Below are 26,375 nucleotides of genomic sequence, written 5' to 3' on the forward strand. Positions count from 1 at the left end.
ACGAAACGTTTGCAACAAAAACTTCCAGCTCGGCGAACAGAACCAAAGCATATCCTGGGATGTGGACACTGCTGGCCAGGTTGGTATTTTGTTGCTTCTCCCTGTTTTTCGTTTTGAATGGCTAGGTCATTTCAGAAGGTAGTTAAGAGTGAGCCACATTGTTGTAGGTGTGGCGTCTTACGTAGGCTAGATCAGGTAGAGATGAGTGGGGTTTTTTTATTCTTCTTTGTGTGGGTGAGCCAGATAAACTTTCACAACAATCAATGATGGTGGTATGATAGCCATTACTGAGGCAACTGTTGCATTGTAGATATTTTTATTTACTGAACTGAAACTGTACCAACTGCAGTAGTGGGACTTTTAACCTGCAACCTTGGGCTTAGTTGCTCCAGATCTGAGGCATTACCACGAGATGATCATTCCCCCACTTTTGGTTAGATGCTTATAGTAAATGGCACACTGGTTGACTTGATGTTCTATCATCTGGTGGTTTGTAATTAAAGTGAAGTAATCCAAATATTGTCCAAAATAATACACATTTTTTTTTTTGCTTGCACAGTTTCTATTCATTCCATTTGTAAATATATCATGAATTTATAAAATTGTGTGCAGATAAAACTTAAATTGTTTATCCTTTGTTAGCTATTTAAGGTTCCTTTGGAAAAAGAGGGCCAACTTGGAGGTCCTATTCTTGCGCAAGAAGAAATAAAAACAATATTTGGCAGTATTCCAGATATTTTGGATGTACACACAAAAATTAAGGTAAGTAAAACTTCTGTACAGAAAATACCGAGATACTATGCAGACAATCATGAACTGCAATTTGTATTAAAATACTAATTGGGGTATTAATTTCCAATTCATGAGGAAGACTTGAAAATTAATATTTACAGAGCATGTGAGTTAATTAAGTAATTTTTTTCCCAGTATTGCTAATCAACCTGTTTGGGAACATTATGTCATGCTTCTGGGGGGGATAGATTTTGAATTCAACCTCTGTGCCACTGAGCCCTACAAGTCATTTTTATCTTGACACTTTTATTAGAACAACTTTAAACATCTATATTGTTAAGAGTGCTGGAGAAACTCAGCATGTCTTGCGGCATCTACATGAAAAGAAATGGAATGAACATTTTTGAGATGAATTTGACTTTCTTTTGAACTGCATATTGAATAAAAATGTCATTTTTCTCCAGTTAAGTTAGAGTTTTTCAGTCTTTTGAAAACGCTTGTCCCTGATACGAGAGACCCTGGACTGTTGCAATCTCAAAGTAAAAGAGAATTTTCATAATCAAATGAATCATTTGGGCCTTGTGTCCAGCTTGAAATGCCAATTAACTACCTATAAACACCCAACTCCATACTAAGGTATAACAGTTTATAAAACATTGATAATCCTTTAGTCTTCCAAGACTAACCTGAAAATGTGTAGCTGGAAAAGCGCAGCAGGTCAGGCAGCATTCAAGGAGCAGGAGAATCGACGTTTCGGGCAAGAGCCCTTCAGGAATGAGGAATGTGTGTCCAGCAGGCTAAGATAAAAGGTAGGGAGGAGGGTCTTGGGGGAGGGGTGTTGGAAATGCGATAAGTGGAAGGAGGCCATGGTGAGGGTGATAGGCCGGAATGGGGGTGGGGCAGAGAGATCAGGAAGAAGATTTGTAGGTTAGGAAGGCGGTGCTGAGTACGAGGGATTTGACTGAGACAAGGTGGGGGGAGGGGAAATGAGGAAACTGGAGAAATCTGAGTTCATCCCTTGTGGTTGGAGGGTTCCGAGGCGGAAGATGAAGCACTCTTCCTCCAACCATCGTGTTGCTATGGTCTGGCGATGGAGGAGTCCAAGGACCTGCATGTCCTTGGTGGAGTGGGAGGGGGAGTTGAAGTGTTGAGCCACGGGGTGGTTGGGTTGGTTGGTCCAGGTGTCCCAGAGGTGTTCTCTGAAACGTTCCGCAAGTAGGCGGCCTGTCTCCCCAATATAGAGGAGGCCACATCGGGTGCAGCGGATGCAATAAATGATGTGTGTGGAAGTGCAGGTGAATTTGTGGCAGATATGGAAGGATCCCTTAGGGCCTTGGAGGGAGGTGTGGGTGCAAGTTTTACCTCCCCCTTCCCTCCAAGGAAAACTTCCCCCAAGTCCCTCCTCTCTACCTTTTATCTTAGCCTGCTGGACACACATTCCTCATTCCTGAAGAAGGGTTCTTGCCCGAAAACGTCGATTCTCCTGCTCCCTGGATGCTGCCTGACCTGCTGCGCTTTTCCAGCAACACATTTTCAGCTCTGATCTCCCGCATCTGCAGTCATCACTTTCTCTTCCAAGACTAACCGCCTATCCACAGCCATTACACGCGTTTTTGCCAGTATCTATAGATGTGAACTACTTGCACATTCTCGTAATCTGAACTCCACTTTAACCGTAACAACTGACTTATCCAAACATGTCATGCAGAATTCCAAACAGGTCACGCATTCTTCTCTTTTATTGTTAAAAAAACAACCCCAAGATGTAAAAACCTAGTAATCATAGATTTCTTTACCTCTGTCTTCCTGTCTTTTTTTTTAAATAGTCATCAACTTAAACCAATTTTTCCTTTCGGCAGTTTGTAATTGTTGAATATCAGCAATTGGCTATGTTAAGCAAAGGAATGTTTTTGTATAGCCTATCCAATAAGCGTAAGCCATATGTTGATGCATCATCTTAGTCAAAACCGACAATAGAATTGCATTCGTTGCTCCCAATCCATGCAATCGCAGAAGGTGCAACACCTGACCCTTTATCTCTGTTATGCTGACCATCCAAGGCCCCAAACACTCATTTCAGATTAAGCAGCATTTCACTTGTACCTCTTTCGATTTGGTCTATTGCATTCATTGCTCCCCATAGGGTCCATCTTGTTCTCTCTCTTCACCCCACCAGCCTTCACATGCAAAGAATAACCCTCCGCCATTTTCGCCAACTCCAACCCGACACCACCACTAAACACATCTTCCCTTCCCTCCTCCTGTCTGCATTCCGCAGAGATCGTTCCCTCCCTCCGGGGCAACCTAGTCCACTCCTCCATCACACCTAACACTTCTCCCATGCAATCGCAGAAGGTGCAACACCTGCCCCTTTACCTCTTCCATGCTGACCATCCTAGGCCCCAAACATTCATTTCAGATTAAGCAGCGTTTCACTTGTACCTCTTTCAATTTGGTCTATTGCATTCGTTGCTCCCAACTCCTTACAGATGCTGCCAGACCTGCTGAGATTTTCCAGCATTTTCTCTTTTGGTTTTAGATTCCAGCATCCACAGTAATTTGCTTTTAATAAAATTGTTGTTTTGCTTAATTTATCTGCTTAGACATCTGTCATGATAGAGGCTCACTTGTAGATCCATCTGTAATTGTACAAAACTTGTGCATCTTCATGGAATCTGTCATCTGCAGAATTGCTGTTTCTGCTAGTTGCTTGAGGTATTCTGAAAATGAACAACTGCTATCTGTCTGCACAGTTCCCCTTCCCCATCTCCATCATTCTGTAAAGCATGCACTACCTTCCTTTCCTCCAAAAACTATATTCCCTCTCTCCTTCCCTTCAAAAAAAGAACTCTCTCCCTCCCTTCTTCCCTCCCAAACACCACACTACATTCCTCCCTTGCTCCAAAAGTCACATTCCTTCACTTGCTCACCATCCTCCACAAAACATGCTTGCTAGCTCCCCCTCCCCTTCCCCATAAAACATGCCTTCTTCCCACCCACACCCCCTCTGCAACCCCCACCCACCCCAAGGCTGTCCACAAAGTGCCTGGATTCCCTCCTGCCCACCCTCCCACCTTCCTTGCCTCCCTCCCTGTCACTCACTTATTATAAAGTTGAAGGCATGTACTGTACCTTTAAGAATAAGTGAATACCGTTCTGCACCGAGTGCTTACAAGACCAGTCTGGGTGTGCTGGAAAATTGAAAGTATGTAATATTTGGCTATGAAACAGATACTTGAGTTGCTTGCTGTTTTGACGACAATTCGAATTTAACCAATCAATTTAAATTATGCTCCAAAATACTAAAGCCCAACTGAGTTTGAATTTATTGTTTTGCAAACATCAAACCATTGAGACAGTCTGATTTTGGGGATGTAAAAAAGGCAGGCATTTTGAAAATCGGAGCAACTGTCATTGAACACACTCCATCAAAGGTACCTTTTCAGATGAAACATATTCACAGTAAAAGAAAGACGACGGTCCAGGGAGATCTTCAGACGAAAGAATAAAGACACCGATGATAGCTGCTGTATGGTTTTGAAATTAAAACATTTTCATAAATGTTTTATTGAAACAGTATATTGTTATAGAGTTCACGTTTAGAGTTAAAGAAGAAACTGATATTACTTACTTTAAATAGTGGAATTTGGGAGTTCTCTGTCACTCATATATTTTAACACATTACGAGGCAAGGAGAGCTTTTTTGGGTGTTTGGCTTAATTAACAGAAGGGTTCATCACCATGTTGTAACACAGTTCACAGAATCATGTCTACTGTCTGCAGTAATACAGTACATCCTTTTTCTTTTAATTGAAACTACTTGTATCACATGATTACGATTGCATTTTCTATAGAGTTTTCTTCTGAAGGACTTTGTCAAGGGTTTTATTAAATTCTTTGACATAACCATGATCATGATTCCTATATCTGACCATTTTCTCTCCTTTTGGAATCTTGATGACTTTTCAATGTTTGTCTTGGAATGTATGCTTACTTTGGTCTGAGGTAATCAATACAACATTTTACAGCATACCTGAATGGCATTTTGTTTTGTTTCTTTCCATAGACTGATCTTGAGGAACTTATTTTGAATTGGTCAGAAAACCACAGTATAGGTGGCATTATTCAAAAATATGTGAGTATTTTTAAGGTTTTTTTTTGTTTAAAGAAAAAATTCACCCCCTCCCAGCCTAGTAGGTAAAATAATAGTTGGATTTGCATTGGCTGCAAATTTCTAATTGAGGCCTTCATTCTGTGAAATTGAATTTCAGCAAGTAATGCTGCATTTCACCCAGTGATATTAGTCTAAAGAATGGGAAAGATTCATGTTTCTTCTGACTGGCCTCCGGTTGTCAGTTGATGATAGGATCTCACAAATCCAATTTGGCCAAATTTCATGTTATTATAATAGAATGTAATACGTTCAGTTAAGCTCACCAGTAATCTGTTCACTGACTCTCATTTTGACTTCTGTAATATTCATAGTTCAGATAATCAAGCAACTGTTGTGCAAGCTATAGGACTTAGATAAAATTCAGGCTTAGACTAAATGGCAAATAGCATTCATGCTGCACAAGTGCGAAGCAGTCTTCAAGTAAACCCTTTCTTTTTCCCTATGATTTGTAATTGCTTAAATCATTGAATCTCCCACAATCAAATTTCCTTGACCACCAGTGATATGTAGTGGACTAGCCCCATTAATTAACAAGAGTTGCATGTGGGGTGGTCCTATAATCAAACTGGAACCAGGACAGTTTGGTATTGAGTGAAGTTGTAGGCTGTTTTCTTTTAAGCCTGTTTTCAAAGTTTGGACTGCTCTATCTGCCACCATTGGACAATGGATGGTATGGAGTTGTATGGCTTGTCAAATGCCACTTTACTTTAGGAAATACTCAAATTTCTTGCTGATAAATGATTAGTCTGTTGTTTGTGACCAATACCTCTGCATTTCATGTATTACAAAACATGCTCTCAACTTTTCAATCGTCATCCCCATGTTTGACAAATGAAGTCTATGCATGTCCAACCACTTTGAATGGGTGCCCAGAATGACTAAAAATATAGAGCCTGTGAAAAGGCAAAGTTGACTTGTAATGTGTATAGAGTTTGCCTAACCATTCCCACAAATTGTGTATTTTGCTAGGAGTGACTCATCCAACTCTTGAGCTTGTTCTCCATCTACAAGGTACAACCAGGAACATGATTAAAATATCTCCTCTTGCCTTGATAAGTTCAGTTCCAACATTATTCAGGAAACTGAATACCATCCAGGGCAGACAGACTATTTGATTTTCAACCCATTCACAATATCTGAGTTCAACAATGTGTGTAGTATCTACATAATGGGCTGTAGTAACTTGTCAGTGATTCTTCAGCACATTTCAAACCCATGACCTCTACTGTGGTATCAGATAATGGTTCTGAAGGAATTAATGTTCTTATTACATTTGAGCTCCACCTCTTCTGATGCCCCCAACTGTGGGGTGAAATAGTGAGCTCTTCTACAGATATGTTCTATCTTACTCCCAAAAGTCTTAATAATTATTATTGGTTTGTAATGAAATTGTATTTCTTGCTATGATGAAACAAATCATCTCATTAATTAACTAAGAACCATGCTTTCTTCTGTAAAGATGACAGTGGTGTATCCTTTACTGCTGGTAATCAGATTGGTCATAAAGAGGATTGGTGGCAGTGACCCACCTCTAACCATCTTTTACTCTGAACCACATACTGGCACAGGATACAGATACTATAAGATGTCAGCAACACTGCCACCTACAAGTTAACTTCTAATTTACACAGCATCCTTAGAAATATCTCACCATTTCTTCTTCATTGCTGGGTCAAAATCCTAGAATTTCCAACTCTAAGCATTCTTGAGGTGTATACTACATGAACTGCGTTGGTTTGTGAAGATTGCTTACCATTGCTTTCCTGAGCAATTGGACATAAGCAATAAATACCAGCCTTGCTAATGACCCCCTCCGTCTAAGTTATTTTTCTTATTTTAAGTAAATGTTTTTGACCATTTTCGACATCCTGAATTACATTTTCTGGGATGCTACCTGGACTGGAAGGTTTGTTATCAGAAGAGGTTGGATAGGCTGGGACTTTTTCACTGGATTGTAGAAGACTGGGGGTTGACCTTATAGGGGTATATACAATCATGAGGGGCATGGATAAGGTTGATAGCTTTTCTGCATGGTAGGGGAGTCTAAAGCTAGAGGAATAGGTTTAAGGTGAGTGGACAGATACAAAAGTAGAGAGGGGTAAGTTTTTCACACCGACATTGGTGAATGTCTGGAACAGGCTGTCAGAAGCATTAGTGGAAGCAAATGCAGTTTTGACATTTAAGAAACATTTAGACAGGTACATGGATGGAATAGTTATGGAGGGATCTGAGACAAATACAGGCAAATGGGATTAGTTTAAATTGTGAAAACTGGGCAGCGTGGACAAGTTGCTTTCTCTTGGAGTTGTATTTGGGTTTAAAAACTGTTATGACAAACCTACTTAAGCACTGAAGGATTCTTCATTGGTGCAGAAATTTCAAGCTGTGTAACACCAGGAATCCTGAGGTATTTCAACAGAAGATTTTAAAATGGTCCTTTTCATTGCAAAGACCAAAGTCCTTGTGTGCTCTGAAGAACACTTTATAGTCATCAAATTAAATAACAGCTAAATTGTTTTACATTTGATGCAATGGATACATATTGAAACTGGCATTTTTGTTACAGTCAAAGGACTTGGTGAAAACCTATCCGCCATTTGTGAACTTCTTTGAAATGAGCAAAGATACTATTGCGAAGTGTGAAAGGCAGAAACCAAGGTTTCATGCCTTCTTAAAGGTATGGGATTTATTTGACACATTTGTTCCCTCGTTTCTAATCCTTTCTCTGAAGGGTGCACATGGCCTTCCATTTACCTGAAACCATTGACAGTGAATTCAGTTAACTAATTCATATTACCTAATTCATACTGAAACTTGCTTCCAAAGTAATGTTTTAACTCCATCTGAAAGTAGTGTCACACGAGACTCAACATTAACTCCCTTTCTTTTCACAGCTGCTGAGATTCTTCAGCATTTTCTGTTTTAATTTTCGGTTTCCAAAATCCACAGTTTTGTTTGTTTAAGAAGTTAAAGTTTCATTACGCACACCTCTTTTTAAAATGGTTGAGGGGCAATATGACTGGGAAGGTTTCAGCTAACAATTTTCCTTCATCTGCAAGATGTTTGCCTCCTGTTATGTAGAAAATTATTTATCTTTGCTTGACAACTATGCACAGAGCCTGAAAAGAGCTTGTCACTCCAGGATAGTTTGTAATTTCTTGATGCTGAAGTTTTAAATAAGACTCATTTTAGCATTTCAAAGTTATTTGACTGATTAGTTTATCATTTTCTGACAAATTTTTATGAAGTTTTTTTATTCCCCTCATTATCACTACAGATTAATCAAGCTAAACCTGAATGTGGTCGCCAGAGCCTGGCTGAACTGCTTATACGACCTGTACAGAGGTTGCCAAGTGTGGCCTTGCTGTTGAATGGTATTGAATCTTGGAAATGTTACTATAGAACATTTACAGAATGCGCAAATGGGCCTGGACAATCTGAACTATCTTACCACTACCTGCATCAAAATCCACGGGCAATTTCACCAAAACTTACATTTCTGCTTTCAGATTTTGTATATCTGCTCTGAGAAATAATTATGTAGTGTAGTTATTTTAATCCATCTGTTTAGAGCTGTAAAATGAAACCTTCTAGAGCAAGTGGAATTTGAACTCTGGCCTCCTGGCTCAGAGGTAGGGGCAGTACCCCTGCAATAATAAGTATATAACTGAATTTAGTCTAGTAAGAAATTAAAAGCTAATGTTTAAAGCTCGCATCTTAATTAGACCAGATCAGGTAAAGGTGGCAGATTTCCTTGCCTGAAAGGCATGAGTGAACCAGATAGATTTTTTTTTACATCAGTTGAATGCTGCATGGTTGTTTCACAGTTCCTTTAGCTCAAATGTCACCATTTGCTTTTGTGGGCTTTGGATCCATGTTCTCAGAACATTAGTGTGTGGTTCTGGGTCACTGATTGATATTGCTATTACATCACTTCACTTCCCCACTGTTGTGGACAGTTGCACTTGCTAAAGATAAATTGTAGAGAATTAAGTCAAAAAGGTTTTTTTTTCCTTTTTTTTTTTGTTGGTTCCCCCGCTTCTTGTTGCAGACCCAGCCGAGCAGCGATGCTGTTCACTGACCGAGCAAGCCAAGTTCTAGTGGTGTTTTTGAGCCAGTCTTAGTACTGATACTCTCCCCAGAGAGCAATCCATGCCTTTGCCGCACTGATTTCTTCTAAATGCTGTTAAACTTGAAGTCCTGACTTAATTAACTGAATGAGAGCCTATTTAATGTAGCCCACTTCAAGGCTTGCCTGAGACATGACTTCTATTTCAGCTTAGCATGACTTGAATGAAACTTTAATTGCCTGGGGTTTAACTCAAATTTATCTTTTTGTTTAGACCTTCGCAAGCATACAGATGATGCTAATCCTGACAAAATCAGTTTGGAAAATGCGATTGAATTGCTAAAAGAAGTAATGACGTAGGTTCCTTTTTTGTATACAATGATGCATTGATAGTTAATTGACCAAGGCAGTATCCTTAATTTTCATACTGTTATTCAAATGGTGAAATGTTTTATATGAGGCGGTACTTCTGACAGGCCTTACTTCCTACAGATCTTCCATGACTTAAGGGCGAAATATGAATGTAAGTTGGACCGAATTGGACTTTAAGGTTCAGTCTTTTAATGTTGCTAGATATTAATTGAAGATTTTTTTTGCACTCTTGCAATCGTTACTTTTTTTAAAATCCCTCAAATATCCTTTTTTCTTAAATACTTAAACTATCTTTCTCCTTTTGCTTTTCGTACATGGGGACCTTCACTCTCTGGGCTTTAGTTTGCTTCCTCCTAATCCAAACAGTAAAAGTTAAATTTGTCAGCCATGTGGTTTTGAATTTTTAAATTTATTTTTAAAATAGCTGTTCAATGGCTATAGGGAAATGTTTTTGGACAAAAACAAAATCAGGAAATTGGGTAAAACCATTTGTAATACATAGTTTCTACTCTTTTGAAAAATTCTCAAATTGTTCAAAGTTCTTTCTGGAGTTTTAAAAAAAAAAATTCACTTTTTTTCTAATGTCAGCAAATACAGCCATCAAATTGTGCCAACACAGTAATTAGAAGTGAGATGAATAACCATTATCAACACTAAGTTAAAAGTCGCACAGTGCCAGATTATAGTCCAACAGGTTTACTTGGAAGCACTAGCTTTCGGTGTGCTTCCAAATAAACTTGCTGGACTATAATCTGGTGCTGTGATTTTTTTTTTTAACGTTGTACACCCCAGTCTAACAACGGCACTTCGAAATTATTAACACAAACATAAACAGACAGATGTGGCCTTGCTTTTTTTTTGGAATAAAATTAAAGCTATACAAGTATTTAAAATGTGGGTGCTTCAGATAAGTGTGCTGCCTCTTTAGAATATTTGATAATTTTGAAGGAAGAATTCGTTCATAACTGTGTTAATATGTATTCATAGCATAGAGGAGAGCTTACTGAAAGTATGCTGTATGGGCTAATGGGCATTATTGGAGAGCTCCCTTTAACTGAAAATTGGCTAATATTTTGGAGTTTGATGGATTGACTCAAACTAGGAAGTTAAAAATAATATTTAATCAAATTTGGCCTATCATCTCTGCATTGTGCCAATTTTCTGACTTTTTCCTATATCCCTGCACATTCTCTCTTCAGATAATTATCTAATGCTTGCTTGACTATCTTGATTGAGCCTGCCTCCACGACATGTGCAGGCATTCCATTTTGAGCCACTTGGTTTGTGAGAAGCTTTTTTTTTTGTTCCAAACATTGCACTTTTTTCTGCATAGCTGTAACCTGTCATTCTCAATTCTTTTGAGTGGGGACAGTTTTTTTTTTTCCCTGTCTGCCTTGTCAACCCCTCATGATTTTTAAAACATGGTAATTTGACAATTAGAAGATCCTTGGGAATAATAGAACATTACAGCGCAGTACAGGCCCTTCAGCCCTCGATGTTGCGCTGACCTGTCATACCAACCTGAAGCCCATCTAACCTACACTATTCTATGTACATCCATATGCTCGTCCAATGACGACTTAAATATACTTTAAAGTTGGCGAATCTACTACCGTTGCAGGCAAAGCATTCCATACCCATTCTACTCTCTGAGTAAAGAAACTACCTCTGAGATCTGTCCTATATGTATCACCCCTCAATTTAAAGCTATGCCCCCTCGTGCTCACCGTCACCATTCTTGGGGAAAAACGCTCTCCCTGTCCACCCTATCTAACCCTCCGATTATCTTATGTCTCTATTAAGTCACCTCTCCATCATCTTCTCTCTAATGAAAACAGCCTCAAGTCCCTCAGCCTTTCCTTGTAAGACCTTCCCTCCATACCAGGCAACACACTAGTAAATCTCCTCTGCACCCTTTCCAAAGCTTCCACATCCTTCTTATAATGCGGTGACCAGAACTGTACACAATACTCCAAGTGCAGCCGCACCAGAGTTTTGTACAGCTGCAGCATAATCTCATGGTTCTGGAACTCGATCCCTCTGTTAATAAAAGCTAAAACAATGTATGCCTTCTTAACAACCCTGTCAACCTGGGTGGCAACTTTCAAGGATCTGTGTACCTGGACACCGAGATATCTCTGCTCATCTACACTACCAAGAATCTTACTATTAGCCCAGTACTTTGCATTCCGGTTACCCCAACCAAAGTGAATCACCTCATACTTGATCGCCTTAAACTCCATTTGCCACCCCTCAGCCCAGCTCTGCAGCTTATCTATGTCTCTCTGTAACCTACTACATCCTTCGTCACTATCCACAACTCCACCGACCATAGTATTGTCTGCAAATTTACTAACCCACCCTTCTACGCCCTCATCCAGGTCGTTTATAAAAATGACGAACAACAGTGGACCCAACACCGATCCTTGCGGTACACCGCTGGTAACTGGACTCCAGGATGAACATTTCCCATCAACCACCACCCTCTGTCTTCTTTCAGCAAGCCAATTACTGATCCAAACTGCTATATCTCCCACAGTCCCATTCTTCCGCATTTTGTACAATAGCCTGTGGGGCACCTTATCGAATGCCTTGCTGAAATATATATACACCACATCAACAGGTTTACTCTCATCTACCTGTTGGTCACCTTCTCAAAGAATTCAATAAGGTTTGTAAGGCATGACCTACCCTTCACAAAACCGTGCTGACTATCCCCAGTCAAATTATTCTTTTCTAGATGGTTATAAATCCTCTCTTATAACCTTTTCGAACACCTTACCAACAACTGAAGTGAGGCTCACTGGTCTATAATTATCAGGATTGTCTCTCCTCCCCTTCTTGAAGAGGGGAACCACATTTGCTATCCTCCAGTCTTCTGGCACGATGACGATTTAAAGATCAATGCCAAAGGCTCGGCAATCTCCTCCCTGGCTTCCCAGAGGATCCTAGGATAAATCCCATTCGGCTCAGGGGACTTATCTATTTTCACACTCTGCAGGATTTCTAATACCTCTTCCTTGTGAACCTCAATCACACCTAGTCTAGTGGCCTGTATCTCAGTATTCTCCTCGACAACATTGTCATTTTCTAGAGTGAATACTGTCGAAAAATATTCATTAAGTGCTTCCCCTATCTCCTCTGACTCCACACACAACTTCCCACTACTATCCTTGATTGGCCTTAATCTTACTCTCGTCATTCCTTTAGTCCTTAAATACCTATAGAAAGCTATAGGGTTTACCCTGATCCTATCCGCCAACAACTTTTCATGTCTCCTCCTGGCTCTTCTGAGCTCTCTCTTTAGGTCTTTCCTGGCTACCTTGTAACCCTCAAGCACCCTAACTGAGCCTTTACATCTCATCCTAACATAAGCCTTCTTCTTTCTCTTGACCAGAGATTCCACTTCCTTCGTAAACCATGGCTCCCGTGCTCTACAGCTTCCACCTTGCCTGCCAGGTACATACTTATTGAGGACACACCGGAGCTTTTCTTTGAATAAACTCCACATTTTTAATGTGCCTATCCCCTGCAGTTTCCTTCCCCATCCAATGCTTCCTAAATCTTGCCTAATTGCATCATAATTGCCTTTCCCCCAGCTGTAACTCTTGCCCAGTGGTATACACCTATCCCTTTCTATCACTAAAGTAAACATAACCGAATTGTGATCGCTATCACCAAAGTGCTCACCTACTTCCAAGTTTAACACCTGGCCAGGCTCATTACCCAGTACCAAATCTAACGTGGCTTCGCCCCTTGGTGGCCTGTCTACATACTGTGTCAGGAAGCCCTCCTGCACACACTGGACAAAAACTGACCCATCTATCGTACTCGTACTATAGTGTTCCCAGTCAATATTTGGAAAGTTAAAGTCCTCCATGACAACTTCCCTGTCTCTCTCACTCTTATCGAGAATCATCTTTGCTATTCTTTCCTCTACATCTCTGGAACTATTCAGAGGCCTATAGAAAACTCCCAGCAGGGTGACCTCTCCTTTCCTGTTTCTAACCTCAGCCCATACTATCTCAGTTGACGAGTCCCCAAACATCCTTTCTGCAACTGTAATACTGTCCTTGACCAACAATGCCACACCTCCCCTTTTTTACCATCTTTTTTGTTCTTACTGAAACATCTAAATCCTGGAACCTGCAACAACCATTCCTGTCCCTGCTCTATCCATGTCTCCAAAATGGCCACAACATCGAAGTCCCAGATACCAACCCATGCTGCAAGTTCACCCACCTTATTCTGGATGCTCCTGGCTTTGAAGTAGACACACTTCAAGCCAACATTTTGCTTGCCGGTGCCATCTTGTGTCCCTGAAACTTGATTTTGAACCTCCCTACTCTCAACCTTTTTTCTTTACTTGAACTACAATTTTGGTTCCCATCCCCTTGCTGGATTAGTTTTAAACCCACCCCATTAGCCTTAGTGAATTTCTCCCCGCTTCCTCTCTCTTTCTCCCCCCCCCCCCCCCCCCAGGATATTGGTATCCCTCTGGTTCAGGTGAAGGCCATCCTGCTTGAAGAGGTCCCACCTACCCCAGAAAGAGCCCCAATTATACAAGAATCCAAAACTCTGATCACTGCATGCAACATATGAAAATTCCTAATTGTTTTGATCAGTGTTCTGAAAGCAGAGTGTAAATGCACCAAGAATTTTCATTTCTTTACTTGAACATAAAATAAAATAAAGATGAACTTCCTGACTCTTTTTTTTTATGTAAAGTTTTTCTCATTACTTTTTAGGCATATCAATGAAGATAAAAGGAAAACTGAAGGTCAACGACAAATCTTTGATGTTGTTTATGAAGTAGATGGTTGTCCTGTAAGTACATAACCTGTTTTAATATAGCTACAAATGTATGCTTTTTGTTTTACTCAGATTTGGGATATTATTGATCATGCCTCTAATTTTATAAAATTTCCTGCAATTTTCCTTCTGAAACTTGCTGGTTGACTCAGAGGAAGCTCCTACAGTGGCTAGGTCTAACTGCATAGATCCAGTTATTGTGGGCAAAGTTTTTGATTTTGTAGCTACAATTTGTCGGTTGGTGAGGTTAGATGGATGAACTGTAATGTGTCACTGACAAATTTCACAAATTTAGTAATCCATTTCACAACTGCCAATACCTGATGCCCCAATTTGCAAAAGTGACTTAAGTTTGTGCCTTTTTCCTCTACTTTGTCAACTGGCGCTTGTGTGCAAAATGGTCACTTGATGCTTTATGCCTTAAAAGGGTGAAAATTATTTTTTAATGAATGTTTTTAAAGAAAATAATTCTGTTATGATTATTAAATATCTGCCTTTTATATAGGCCAACTTGTTGTCATCTCATCGCAGTCTTGTACAGCGAGTTGAGACCATTGTGCTAGATGATGACTTGTGTGACCGAGGTGAACAGGTGACTCTGTTCTTATTCAATGACTGCCTGGAGGTAGGAGTATTCATTTCTTTCATTCTGAGGAAGGGTGTAACTGACTCAGTTGAATTCTAGTGCAATAATCAAATGCAAACTGGGTTTATGTATATTACTTTGTAAAATAAATCTCTGTACATCCGAAAGGGTGTACACGTCTTGAAAGGTCACTAGCGAATTTTAAAACTCAAACTTTTATGTACCTTGAATTTCATGTTATGTGCAGATTAAGACTCTGCTGAGGCAATCATAGCTTTCTTCTGGAGTATGTTATTTTTAAAGATTCAGCAGATTGCCCAACATGACAAAATTCCCAATTGTTTTGCACTTGAAACCAATCTTGTATTTAACATCCACCAGTGGAAGGTCATGTAGAATGGAAGCCACAATTGTATAAAGATGTTGTCTGCCTTCTCTTCAGAACTACTTCCATAAAATATTGGACTGCAGTTGCTGCAGGCCCACAAGATGGTCAGAAATTAAATATTAGCTAACTGTCTGAAAATGTTGTTGATAAAATGTGGAGCTGGAAAGGCACAGCAGTTCAGGCAGCATCAGAGGAGCAGGAAAGTCAATGTTTCGGGTGGGGTCCTGATGTGAAAGGTCCCTTCAGGACGCCACCTGAAATGTTGACCTTCCCGCTCCTCCTATGCTGCCTGATCTGTGCCTTTCCATCTTCACATTTTATCGACTCTGACTTCCAGCATCGACAGTCCACCTTATCCCCAAGTGTCTGAAAATGTTGATCATTTGACATTTGGTTCAGTTAATTTCCATGATTTGAATTCCAAAATCTACCATTGACGGTAAGGGTGTATTTGGGAAATTGTGCCCGCAGGTGCATGCATTAAGTTTCTGCTAGGATTTAATGTGTGTGATCTCAAAATCAAAGTCTTCAAGAATCATTGCAGTCAGTGTAATAAAATGTAATAGTTTTCTTCCTTCCTATTACATAATATAGTTAAAGAATAAATCTGAAGATGGGTTTACTGACTAGAATTGAACCTTTCTGATAATGATAGCTATACCTCCATCTGAGAGTGATTTGATGTTAAAATTGGTAGAAACTGCTTCAATCACAATTGTTATGATGCAGAAGAAGCCCATTTACCATTAGGTCTCTGAATAAGCATCATGATTTAATGTCATTCTCCTGTCCTTTCCTTTGAACTCTGCATATTATTTCTGTTCAAATAATCATTTGATGCTTTACTGAATGCATGGTTGAGCCTGTTTCCACACAATGCACTGCGGACCTGACTTGCTGTGTGAAAAATACTTTTCTAGCATCGTATTTACTACTTTGCAGATCACTTTAATCTGTGTCCTCTTGTTCTTGATCTTTACAGGTGGGAACAGTTTATCACTATCCAGATCCCTCATCATTATGAAAAGTTGGAATAAATTTCCTTTGCTGTCGCCCTTCCAAGGGAAATAGTCCCAACTTGCTCATTATATTTTCAAACTGAAGTTTCTTGTTCCTGGAATTATTCTTGAAAACATCTTCCCCATTCCTTTACAAAGTATTCACGTTCTTTCTGAAGTATGGCACCCAGAACTGTATACAATACTTGAGCTGAATTTTGCCTCCTGTCTCATACAGATTTGACATGAGCTTTCTGTTCTTGTCCTCTATGTCCCTTCTCAGAAGACCTTGGATACGTTTGAATTATTAACACTTGCCACCTATCATGCACAGATACATCAACTCTTTGCTGCTGCATACCCTTTAGAATAGTACCCCTATTTTATATTGTCTGTCCAATGTCTTTCTACCGAAATGCATTCACTTCTCTGCTTTGAACTTTTATCTGCCTATGCCAGCAACTTGTCCTGTTTTGTTTGATGTTTTGCAATGTCCTTTTCATAGTTTACAATGCTTCCATGTTTTGAATCTGCAACATTGAAATTGTTCCCTTGGTCCAAAATCAAGGTTATGTAATATATGAATTTTGCTAACTAAATTCACTCCTCAGTTTTTTGTCTCAAAGATTTTCCACCACTGAGGTGGTCTGTGTTTGCTGAGCTTATCCTCTTGTGGTCCTTTGGTGTACACATTGATTTCTTATTGAATTACTTTTCTGTCGTCAAAAATTAAACTCTTCCAGCTAATACTTGTGCACCTAGAAAATGGGTGCTCTCTGAAAAAAAACTTCTAAGAACAATTGGCAGGATTTTGCCATTGGGCATTGTCAGTTTGTGAATTGAATCTTGAATCAACATGAGGTTGCAGAAAGATGAATGCTGGTGATTTTGGTCGTTACTCCACTTGTTTGAAATTGTGGCTTTTTTTTAATGGTTTGGCTGATTATTGCTAGCATAAATGAGCAGAAAATCTACCAAAGTTTTTTAATTATAAATTTTTATGTATTGAAGCTTAGAATCATATGAAATAATGAACTGTTTTTGTTTCACTAATGGTGAAGATTTTAATTGTATAAACGTGAACATTGCAATGTTTATCTTTCAAAATACTAATTATCTTTTGCAGCCATGAAATCTTACGTGGAAAAAAAAATTGCTTCCTTTGTCTTATCCACTTGATGTTGGCAAAATTTTGTTACAGATTGCAAGGAAGCGCCATAAAGTGATTAGTTCTTTCAAGAGTCCTCATGGTCAAACACGCCCTCCTGCCTCCCTGAAACACATTATGCTAATGCCTCTTTCCCAAATAAAGAGAGTATTGGATATTAAGGAGACTGATGGTTAGTACAGACATTAATTGGATTAAACATTTAAATGTATTTTATTTCTCCTTGCTACTCTGCATCTTGAGAGATTTCCATGTTGAAAAAGCTTTTTTGAAATTTTATAAATATTTAAATAATTTGATGCATCCATTTTGCTTGTGGTATGCAAAGTGCAGTTATTATTTGTTGCATTTTCTTTTGTCATTGGTTTCGGTGACTAGAAAGGGAGCAAGAATTACTATTTATTCCAAGTATTTAGACTCCTACTCATCGAGTCATAGTTAGATAGGATGGAAACAAACCCTTTTAATCCAACTCGTCCATGCTGACCAAATTTCTCAAACTAGTCCCGTTTGCCTACATTTGGCCCATCTCCTCTTAACGCTCGATTCATTGTCACAGCAGTTAAAGAAACCCAAGTGCAATAACAAAAATGTTTCATCAATAAATTATACTAAAATAACACATGGCTATGTGTAGGACTGTATTGTGAGGAATAATCAACAAAATGTCAGAGACTCCTGATTTTCTGTTGCAAGAATTAACTGCTTCAGGACAATGTTACCCAGGACTTATAAAATGTAATAAACCTGCATCAATTGACAATACTAAGAGATTGAGACTTGGATTTGCATTTGGAAGCCTTTAAAATAAGTTTCATTTTATTGTTTAAAAAAAATGACTATTGCATGAATTTAGAACAACTACCTGTTCGTATTTGTTGTCAATGTCTACAAATAATGCACAATGGTATCAATATGAAATTATAACTGCTGACATTTATTTAAAGATAATCTTTTGGGGAATATCTATTTACTTCCTGTTACTAGAGATAGCATTCAATACAGCTGTGCAACACTATGTAATGCATGCTGAGAAAGTGAGGGCTGCAGATGCTGGAGGTCAGAGCTGAAAATGTGTTGCTGGAAAAGCGCAGCAGGTCAGGCAGCATCCAAGGAACAGGAGAATCGACGTTTCGGGCATAAGCCCTTCCTGAAGAAGGGCTTATGCCCGAAACGTCGATTCTCCTGTTCCTTGGATGCTGCCTGACCTGCTGCGCTTTTCCAGCAACACATTTTCAGCTATGTAATGCATGCGCTCTCGTTCAAAGTTAGGTAACAGCACAATTAACAATTTCCATTACAGTAATGCACTCTTTTGCTTGGTTGTTTTATGATGCCTTCCATTAACCTCACTTAAATGACCAGCTGTGTTAGTGGACGTTGTCAGGCACCTTGTAAGGATTAATACAGTCAAGTTCAATGTTGTCTTGGCACACAACACATTGATGTAATACTAAATTCTTTTTGAAATACGGAGTTTCAACTTCCTAATTTTTACTGTTGATTTGACAATCCCAGATTAAGTTGCTTGAAAGTTACTGCCACGAAGGAGGCAAGTCAATGAAAAATAAATTACTATTTGCTGAGATCTTGTTGTATATGTTTAGCTTTCTTTTTTAAATTCTTTGCTTGTTCAAAGCCATTTCAAAAATGTTACTTTCAAAGGAAAATTAATTTCTAGAAGAGTGACATTATTAGAAATCAATTGTGCAAAAGTACCATGTGCCTTAAGTAAAATGGGGGGAGGTGGCCTCAGATATGACATTCTAATGTGATCAACTATCCGATTAATTTGGCTCAGTCAAAAATAATTTGAAATTTGTCTTGTAGTATTTGGCCTTTGAATGGCCTTAAAGGTATACCCTCAAAGTGTGTAAACTTTGATTTACCCTGCTGTTTTGAGCTTCTGAATTTGGAACCTGTTCAAAAAGGCAATTGTCAGTCACTAAAGCTTCTGTTATCACCATTCCCAAATGAATGCAGGTTCCATGTATCCGCTCACAAGGAAGGCAGCAATGCTGACTATCCGACAGTAGGAGTCAGCTAGCAAGACGTCAAGGCCCTTGCATCAAGGTGTCATTAGCAACCTGGGGCTGATGTAGGATTACCTTTGTTTGGTTTGTGTGTCAAAATGAGTGAAGTCTTTCATCAAAAAGATCAATATAGGTAGACTAAGAGCACATAAGACATCAGTTAATAATAGTGAGCACTGATAACAGCAAATGTACCAGTCGCACTAGCATAGAGTGGGATTTGGCTAACTATTTGATGAGTGAGTTGGGATAACATGGGCATTTTCAGGATAGCAATCTAACTAGTGAAGTAATAGATATTCAGTGTTGGAGTTACAAGAATCATGGCAGGGGAGGCTTGAGCTGACAAGTAACTTAATTCTGCTTCTATTTCTTAGGTTCTTAAGACTTGACAATTTTTACTTTAAAGACTAGGGGGAAAAACATCATAAACTAACTGCTTTATCTAAGCAAAAGCAATGAAACACCTCTCTCTCTCTCTCTCAAACTCCTTGAGACACTCGACTCTCGCACTCTACTATAAGCCTCACTCTGAAGTGCGAAGTTGCCTACTTCTATATGCTCCCAATAGAAAGGATCAAAGTCACTTAATCAGCTGAAACTTACTACTTGTTCTTGACTTAATCTGCTCTTTGACTGCACTCCTTGAAATAAAACTGCTGCTTAGGACTAGCACCATCAGAATTTAAAATATAGGTTATCATTTTAATGCCATTTACTGAATGAATTAGTATACAAATTTTAAAAAATATACTTTCTCACCCAGCAGATGTGCTCACTTCCTACAGTTTTAAGAGGACTGAGTGTAATATATCAGGACATATTGATATGATTAAATTCTGTTGTTTTTGTTGTGATGTCCGTCGTCGTCGTCACCCCAAGTGCCATAAGAGTTAAAGACACAAAGAAAACTGAGGTTGGGAATTTGCCAGTTGGTGCAATTTTTCCATCCCTTGCTCATAGTAAATCTGTAAATCCCAGCAATTTTCTCAGCATGTGAGAATAGCGACAGATTTCCTGACTGGCAAAGCAGAGCATCCTGCTCCTGGGTTTGTTGGCCTTAATCTGTCCCAATGTGGGGGTGAATGGAGTATTGGATGTGGGGCGGGGGGGGGAGGAAATGGGTTGGTGTCTGGGCTTTACAGATAAATGATGAACAAGTGAAGGCAAAATTGCACCTGTTGGCAATTTCCAAATTTTGTGTTTTGCTTTGTATTTGGCTCAATGGTACAAAGCGTTTCAGTTGTCATATTAACATTTCCTGCTATATTACAATATTAACTTACAATATTAAAAACAATGAAGTGTTGCTTTCACTAATTGGGATGTAGTAAATCTGTTAAATTTTTTTGATCTAATTTGCTCTCAATTGCAAGGTTTTAAAAATTCAGTAGCTAATTCATGGGTAGCTTTAGCTTTATCAGTGGTTGTGATATTCTAAACAAAGCTGTCAGTGGTTGTATTACAGATTGCCGCAGTGCTTTTGCCTTGGTGGTACGACCTCCAACAGAACAATCAAACCTACTGTTTAGTTTCCAATTAATAGTGGAAGAACCCAAGAAGAATCATTGGTTAAGACTGCTTTGTCGACATGTGGCAAACACAATTTGCAAGGCAGATGCAGTAAGTCAAAAGTTTTTCATGGATGTGTTTGGACAGTAAGGACAGCAGTGTGGGGAACTAGCATGGTCAATTTTCTTAGTGCTCATTAATTAGTAATTGAGAACTGCACACTAAGATTCATCTTTGATACTTCAAATTTTGCCTATTGCACACAGGAATGGCTGTGACCTGACATGAACATTGTAATGTGTTTGAATTTGGAAGCTAAGCATAATGAATTGGCACATTTTATTTTTCAGACAGCCATTCAGTTCAAACCATTTTTGTTGTATGTGATTAAGAAAGCGTACTCCTTTGTAAAAACACTAAAGTGCATATGTCTTTTAGCTAATTCAATTAATTCAATTTTTGTGCTGGAAGTGATTTTTAATTTTAATGTTATTTTAATTTTTGCTTTATTATGATTCTTTTAAAATGAAGTCAAATTTTGTTTTGGTTTTAACCAGCATTATAGTTTGGTGCTGTGTTGGCGATCAATCCCTTTTTTAACATAGCCAGAACCTGAGGTGCCCCTTTTACTGTAATGCTTTTCTCTACAGTACAGCTGCCTCCAAGTCTCTTGGTTTGTGCCTACCTGCAAATGATTGCATGCTTGTCCACCCACTGCTTTCCAGCTCTTGGATTATCATGTTACTCTTTCCTTTCTTGTCTCTTTTTATGGTTGCCACATTTCTGAAATCTGTTACCTACAGCTGCTACTCATTAAATCTGATTCTAATTTGATCTTGAATGCGCCTTGTAATTATAACCTTTCCAGAGGTTTCCTTGGTTCTCTGCTCTGGATTTATTTTTTATTCCTGATGTTCCATGTTCCTTTTCTTTTCCCTCCCAAGATCTTCCAGGATGCTCATCTCTTAAAGCTTTTGATCACCTTTCCTAATTTCTTCTTTAGTCCAGCTTGTTTCTTTTTTTTTCTTTGCATCTCTGAAGCACTTTTGGCTTTTTTTGACAATGCTGCATGACATGTAATAATTTTGAAAGGATCCAGTTCCACAAAACAACCATTCAGGAAAGATCAGTGAAGTGATTAAGGAACCATTAGCTGTATTTACATCCTACTTCTCAATTTAGCCGCTAAAAGATTTTTACCTAAGTAATCTGCAGGAGGGCATGGGGACTGAAATGAGACACTTTTTGTCATTGGGGATATTTAAAAAAATCTGTGATTTTGGGTCATTTTTGGGAAATCATTCGAGAAAATATTCTGTTGCAGGCAATGTTTCGCCTTTTTGTTAAGCTGCTACCCAGGAAACTTTTTAGTTTTCCGACCAGTTGAGATGAAAATTGAAAACTATTAGTTTCACTCAGTTAGCTAGACATAAATCCTATTTCAAGTGCCAAGGAAGTGGGTGAGTGCTTAGGATCAATGGTGATGTGAGAAACCCGGTGACTATGAATATATTGTTAACTAACATGTTCAACTTGGATTTTTTAAAAATTCCTTGAGTATTTACTGGCTAACTCTTTCAATAAGCCAATCCGAACCTTCAGTAGTCTGCCGCTCTAACCCTGAGTTTAAGGCTTTCTCAGGGTTTCTGACACTGGGTAACTAAGTTGCGGAAGAGTAGGCCATACTGACCTTTGCAATGGAATAAGTTGTGTCTGATGGAGGACTATGACCTGAACTAGCTTGTATCTTTAAAAGCATGTAGCAAAAATTACAAAGCCTGGGAATGGATTGAAAATCTGGTATTGGGTCCTAGCCAACAGTTCTAAAAAGATATTTCACATCCAATCAGTTGAGTGAAAATCTAGCCCCTTCCAAGTTGCTCCATTTCTTTGCCCTCCAATTCATTCCTCTTCACACTCACTCACTGTTTCTCTGAGTTCAGTAAAGTTGGATAATGTACCCTGAAATGTCAGCTGGTCAAGTGGCTGTTGAGCTCTTTCTTTTTTAACTTTGAGTCTATTCATCTTACAGTTCTTTTGCAATTCTAATTATTTGGAGAGTCTGAGCAAGATTTCCATGTCACAACAGACTATAAAATGTGATATAATTTTCTGACTGCACATAATACATTTCTTTGTCACTTAGTGGTACAATGTGCATATTATTTCTGTATGCAAAATTTATTTTTCTTTATGGCCACACATGGGCATATTTTAAGAATTTCAGTTAAAAACAAAGAGGGAATCTGTTTTCATGAGACACTGCACCACCTTCCCAACCTGCGATCATAATGAAACGTTGAACAAGTTTATGAAGGGTTGAAGCCTTGATGGAGTAAGTGTTTGTTTGGTAGTGGTGCTTTTCTTCCTGTGTGCACATTCCTTCAGCTGCTCTACAAAAAAACTTTATTGTACATAAGTGATTGTAATCAATCACTTGCCAGGGTTGCAGGTTTGAGCTGTAGGGAGAGGTCAAATAGCTAGGGCTGTTCTCCCTGGAGCATCAGAGGCTGAGGGGTGACCTTATAGAGGTTTATAAAATCATGAGGGGCATGCATGGTATAAATAGACAAAGTCTTTTTCCCTGGGGTGGGGGAGTTCAGAACGAGAGGGCATAGGTTTAGGGTGAGAGGGGAAAGATATAAAGGAAACCTAAGGGACAACGTTTTCACAGAGAATGGTACATGTATGGAATGAGCAGCCAGAGGGAGTGGTGGAGGCTGGTACAATTGCAACATTTAAGAGGCATCTGGATGGGTATATGAATAGGAAGGGTTTGGAGGGATGTGGGCCAAGTGCTGGCAGGTGGGACTAGATAGCCCAACCTAATCTCCTTTGCATGGACGAGTTGGACCGAAGGGTCTGTTTCCATGCTGTACATCTCTATGGCTCTGACTTGTGTTATTATCTACACAATTATAGGCTTATCATAACCTAATGATTTTGTTCTCTTCTAGGAAAATATTATTTTTAACACTGACCCAGAGTGTCTCGAAGTCAACACAAAAGATGTGGATAGCACATTAAGCAGAGCATCAAGAGCATTTAAAAAAACCTCAAAGAAGGTATTTTTTTTTAATCAAGAATTAAAGAAACCGATCAACAAATAAAAGCTGATTAAAAGTTGAAACCTGCTACTTAAAGGTGTGTTGAACTGAATTGGTATTCTCCAGAGGTACTTTCAGTTGATATTAATTTAGGCCAGTTCAGATGTGTTTAAACAAACACTATCCATAAGGCGATGGTTTGAACTTTTATAATGGTAGTGTTCATGAGTTGCTTAGGTAAAATATATGTTCTTGCATATTTTGCTGTTTTTATCACTCTCCTTCTATCTGTGTTTTTAAATTGTTTTATTACCCACTATTTCCTATCCTCCATTTTACAAAAAATACAAGAATAACTTGTTTCTATACTGTTTTGTGAACATCATTAAACATTTGGAGAATGAAGGTTACTGTTACATAGAATTAAGTTTGGAAACTTATTTTGAAGAATAATTATGCTCCACTTTCTTTCTACAAATCAAATTTAACATCCACATAATAATGGATAGTTGTTAACTGAGTTATAGGCACGACCAAAATGTTTAATTGGCTGCATGAGCTTTAGTCTTGAAATGGAGTTCCTGTCTTTGGGGGTGGCATGATGGCTCAGTGGTTAGCACTGCTGCTTCTCAGCGCCAGGGACCAGGATCGATTCCTGCCTCGTGCGACTGTCTGTCTGTGTGGAGCTTGCACGCTCCCCCAGTGTCTGTGTGGGTTTCCTCCCACAGTCCAAAGATGTGTAGGTTAGATGAATTGCCCATGCTAAATTGCCCATAGTGTTCAGGGATATGTAGATTAAGTGCGTTTCGTCAGGGATAAATATAGAGCAGGGGAATGGGTCTGGGTGGGTTACTCTTCGGAAGGTCGGTGTGGGCTTGTTGGGCTGAAAGGCTTTTTCCACACTGTAGGGATTCTGATTCTGATTATATTTCTAGTCCTACACACCTAAGGGCATTACTGAAACTTGCACTACTTTGTTCCAAGATGAATTGTGTGTGATAATGTTTGTACTGTAGTTTTGAAGAAACAAATCTGTGGTTGATTCCAAGCTTGAATTAGTATCCACACATGGGGAATACATGTAATCATTGGTCAAATAAATTATAACTTTTTATATCCTATGCTGCTTGTTTCAACACAAGTCAAATTCTGGTCTCCCTTCTATTGGAAGGATGTTGTGAAACTTGAAAGGGTTCAGAAAAGATTTACGAGGATGTTGCCAGGGTTGGAGGTTGTGAGCTATAGGGAGAGGTTGACTAGGTTGGGGCTGTTTTCCTTGGAACGTCAGAGGCTGAGGGGTGACCTTAGAGGTTTATAAAATCGAGGGGCATAGACAGGATAAATAGACAAGTCTTTTCCCTGGGGTGAGGGAATCTGGAAGTAGAAGGCACAGAATTAGGGGGACAGAGACAAATTTAAAAGAGCCGTCAGGGGAAGTTTTTTTCACGCAGTATGGTGTGTGTGTATGGAATGAGCTGCCAGAGGAAGTGGTGGAGGTGGTACAATTACAACATTTCATATGTCTGTCCAGATGCCTTTTAATAGGAAGAGTTTGGAAGGATATGGGCCAAGCGCTGGCAAATGGGACTAGATTAGGTTCGGATATCTAGTTGGCGTGTTGGACCGAAGGGTCTGTTTCCGTGGCGTACATCTCTAATTCTATGACAAATTTTATCTTGATGTGCTTAAATTGTACAATTTTGCAGTTCTGGCTCAAACATAATTTGTTTAAATGTTTACATTGACTAAAACTTATTTAATTGTATAACTAAACAACTGTTTAAGTAAGCATCTTGTACTAAATTTTGACGCTGTTCGTATCTCAACTGAACCAATCTTATGCATGATTCGGAGATGCCAGTGTTGGACTGGGGTGTATAAAGTTAAAAATCACACAACACCAGGTTATAGTCCAACAGGTTTAATTGGAAGCACTCGCTTTCGGAGCGCTGCTCCTTCAACAGGTGGTTGTGGACAACACAATTGTAAGTTGGACCAGAGAGTCTGGTTCCATGCTGTACATCTCAGACTCAGTCTGAGAACGTAGGAAATAGACTCTAACTTAATGTATGCCGTTCAATTCTAACTTTTTATGTTGGTTTTTTTGCTGCTTCCCTCACCAACAGTGCCTAAATAGTCATCTTTTTTTTTTTGCCTTCATCTCAAACTCCAAATACAAACCTGTCTCCTTAATACTTAGATTTCCTGCTGTACTTAGACACCAAATGATTGTTGATTCAAAATGACTTTCTCTGCCTTTAGTATATATTATGATTTTAATGGTACAATAAAACCGTTTTGTTTGTCCAGGTTACAAGAGCATTCTCATTTACTAAAACACCGAAGAGAGTTTTGCAACGAGCTCTGATGGTCCACAGTACCCCTGATACAAAGAGCCCAACAAGTAATGGAACTTACCTGGGTAGTCGATTGGCCAGCACATCTTCGTTAGTGGTAAGTACAAGGCACACTTCTTATTCCTAA

At 39.1% G+C, this 26,375-nt stretch overlaps 1 protein-coding gene across 4 annotated transcripts in view; it reads left to right on the plus strand.

Moving 5' to 3' along the window:
- ect2 (epithelial cell transforming 2) overlaps positions 1–26,375 on the plus strand; it is an 85,068-nt gene that overhangs the window by 45,595 nt on the left and 13,098 nt on the right. For all 4 annotated transcript variants that reach the window (XM_043702207.1, XM_043702206.1, XM_043702208.1 and 1 more), the window contains 11 exons: positions 643–762; positions 4,799–4,867; positions 7,473–7,583; positions 8,184–8,280; positions 9,250–9,331; positions 14,096–14,174; positions 14,665–14,784; positions 17,333–17,471; positions 20,801–20,955; positions 23,802–23,909; positions 26,202–26,345. In XM_043702207.1, the coding sequence (XP_043558142.1) occupies positions 643–762; positions 4,799–4,867; positions 7,473–7,583; positions 8,184–8,280; positions 9,250–9,331; positions 14,096–14,174; positions 14,665–14,784; positions 17,333–17,471; positions 20,801–20,955; positions 23,802–23,909; positions 26,202–26,345 (1,224 nt within the window). The remainder of the gene's footprint in view (positions 1–642; positions 763–4,798; positions 4,868–7,472; positions 7,584–8,183; positions 8,281–9,249; positions 9,332–14,095; positions 14,175–14,664; positions 14,785–17,332; positions 17,472–20,800; positions 20,956–23,801; positions 23,910–26,201; positions 26,346–26,375) is intronic.

The sequence above is a fragment of the Chiloscyllium plagiosum genome, chromosome 13 (assembly GCF_004010195.1).
Source record: "Chiloscyllium plagiosum isolate BGI_BamShark_2017 chromosome 13, ASM401019v2, whole genome shotgun sequence".
Taxonomy (NCBI): Eukaryota; Metazoa; Chordata; class Chondrichthyes; order Orectolobiformes; family Hemiscylliidae; genus Chiloscyllium; species Chiloscyllium plagiosum.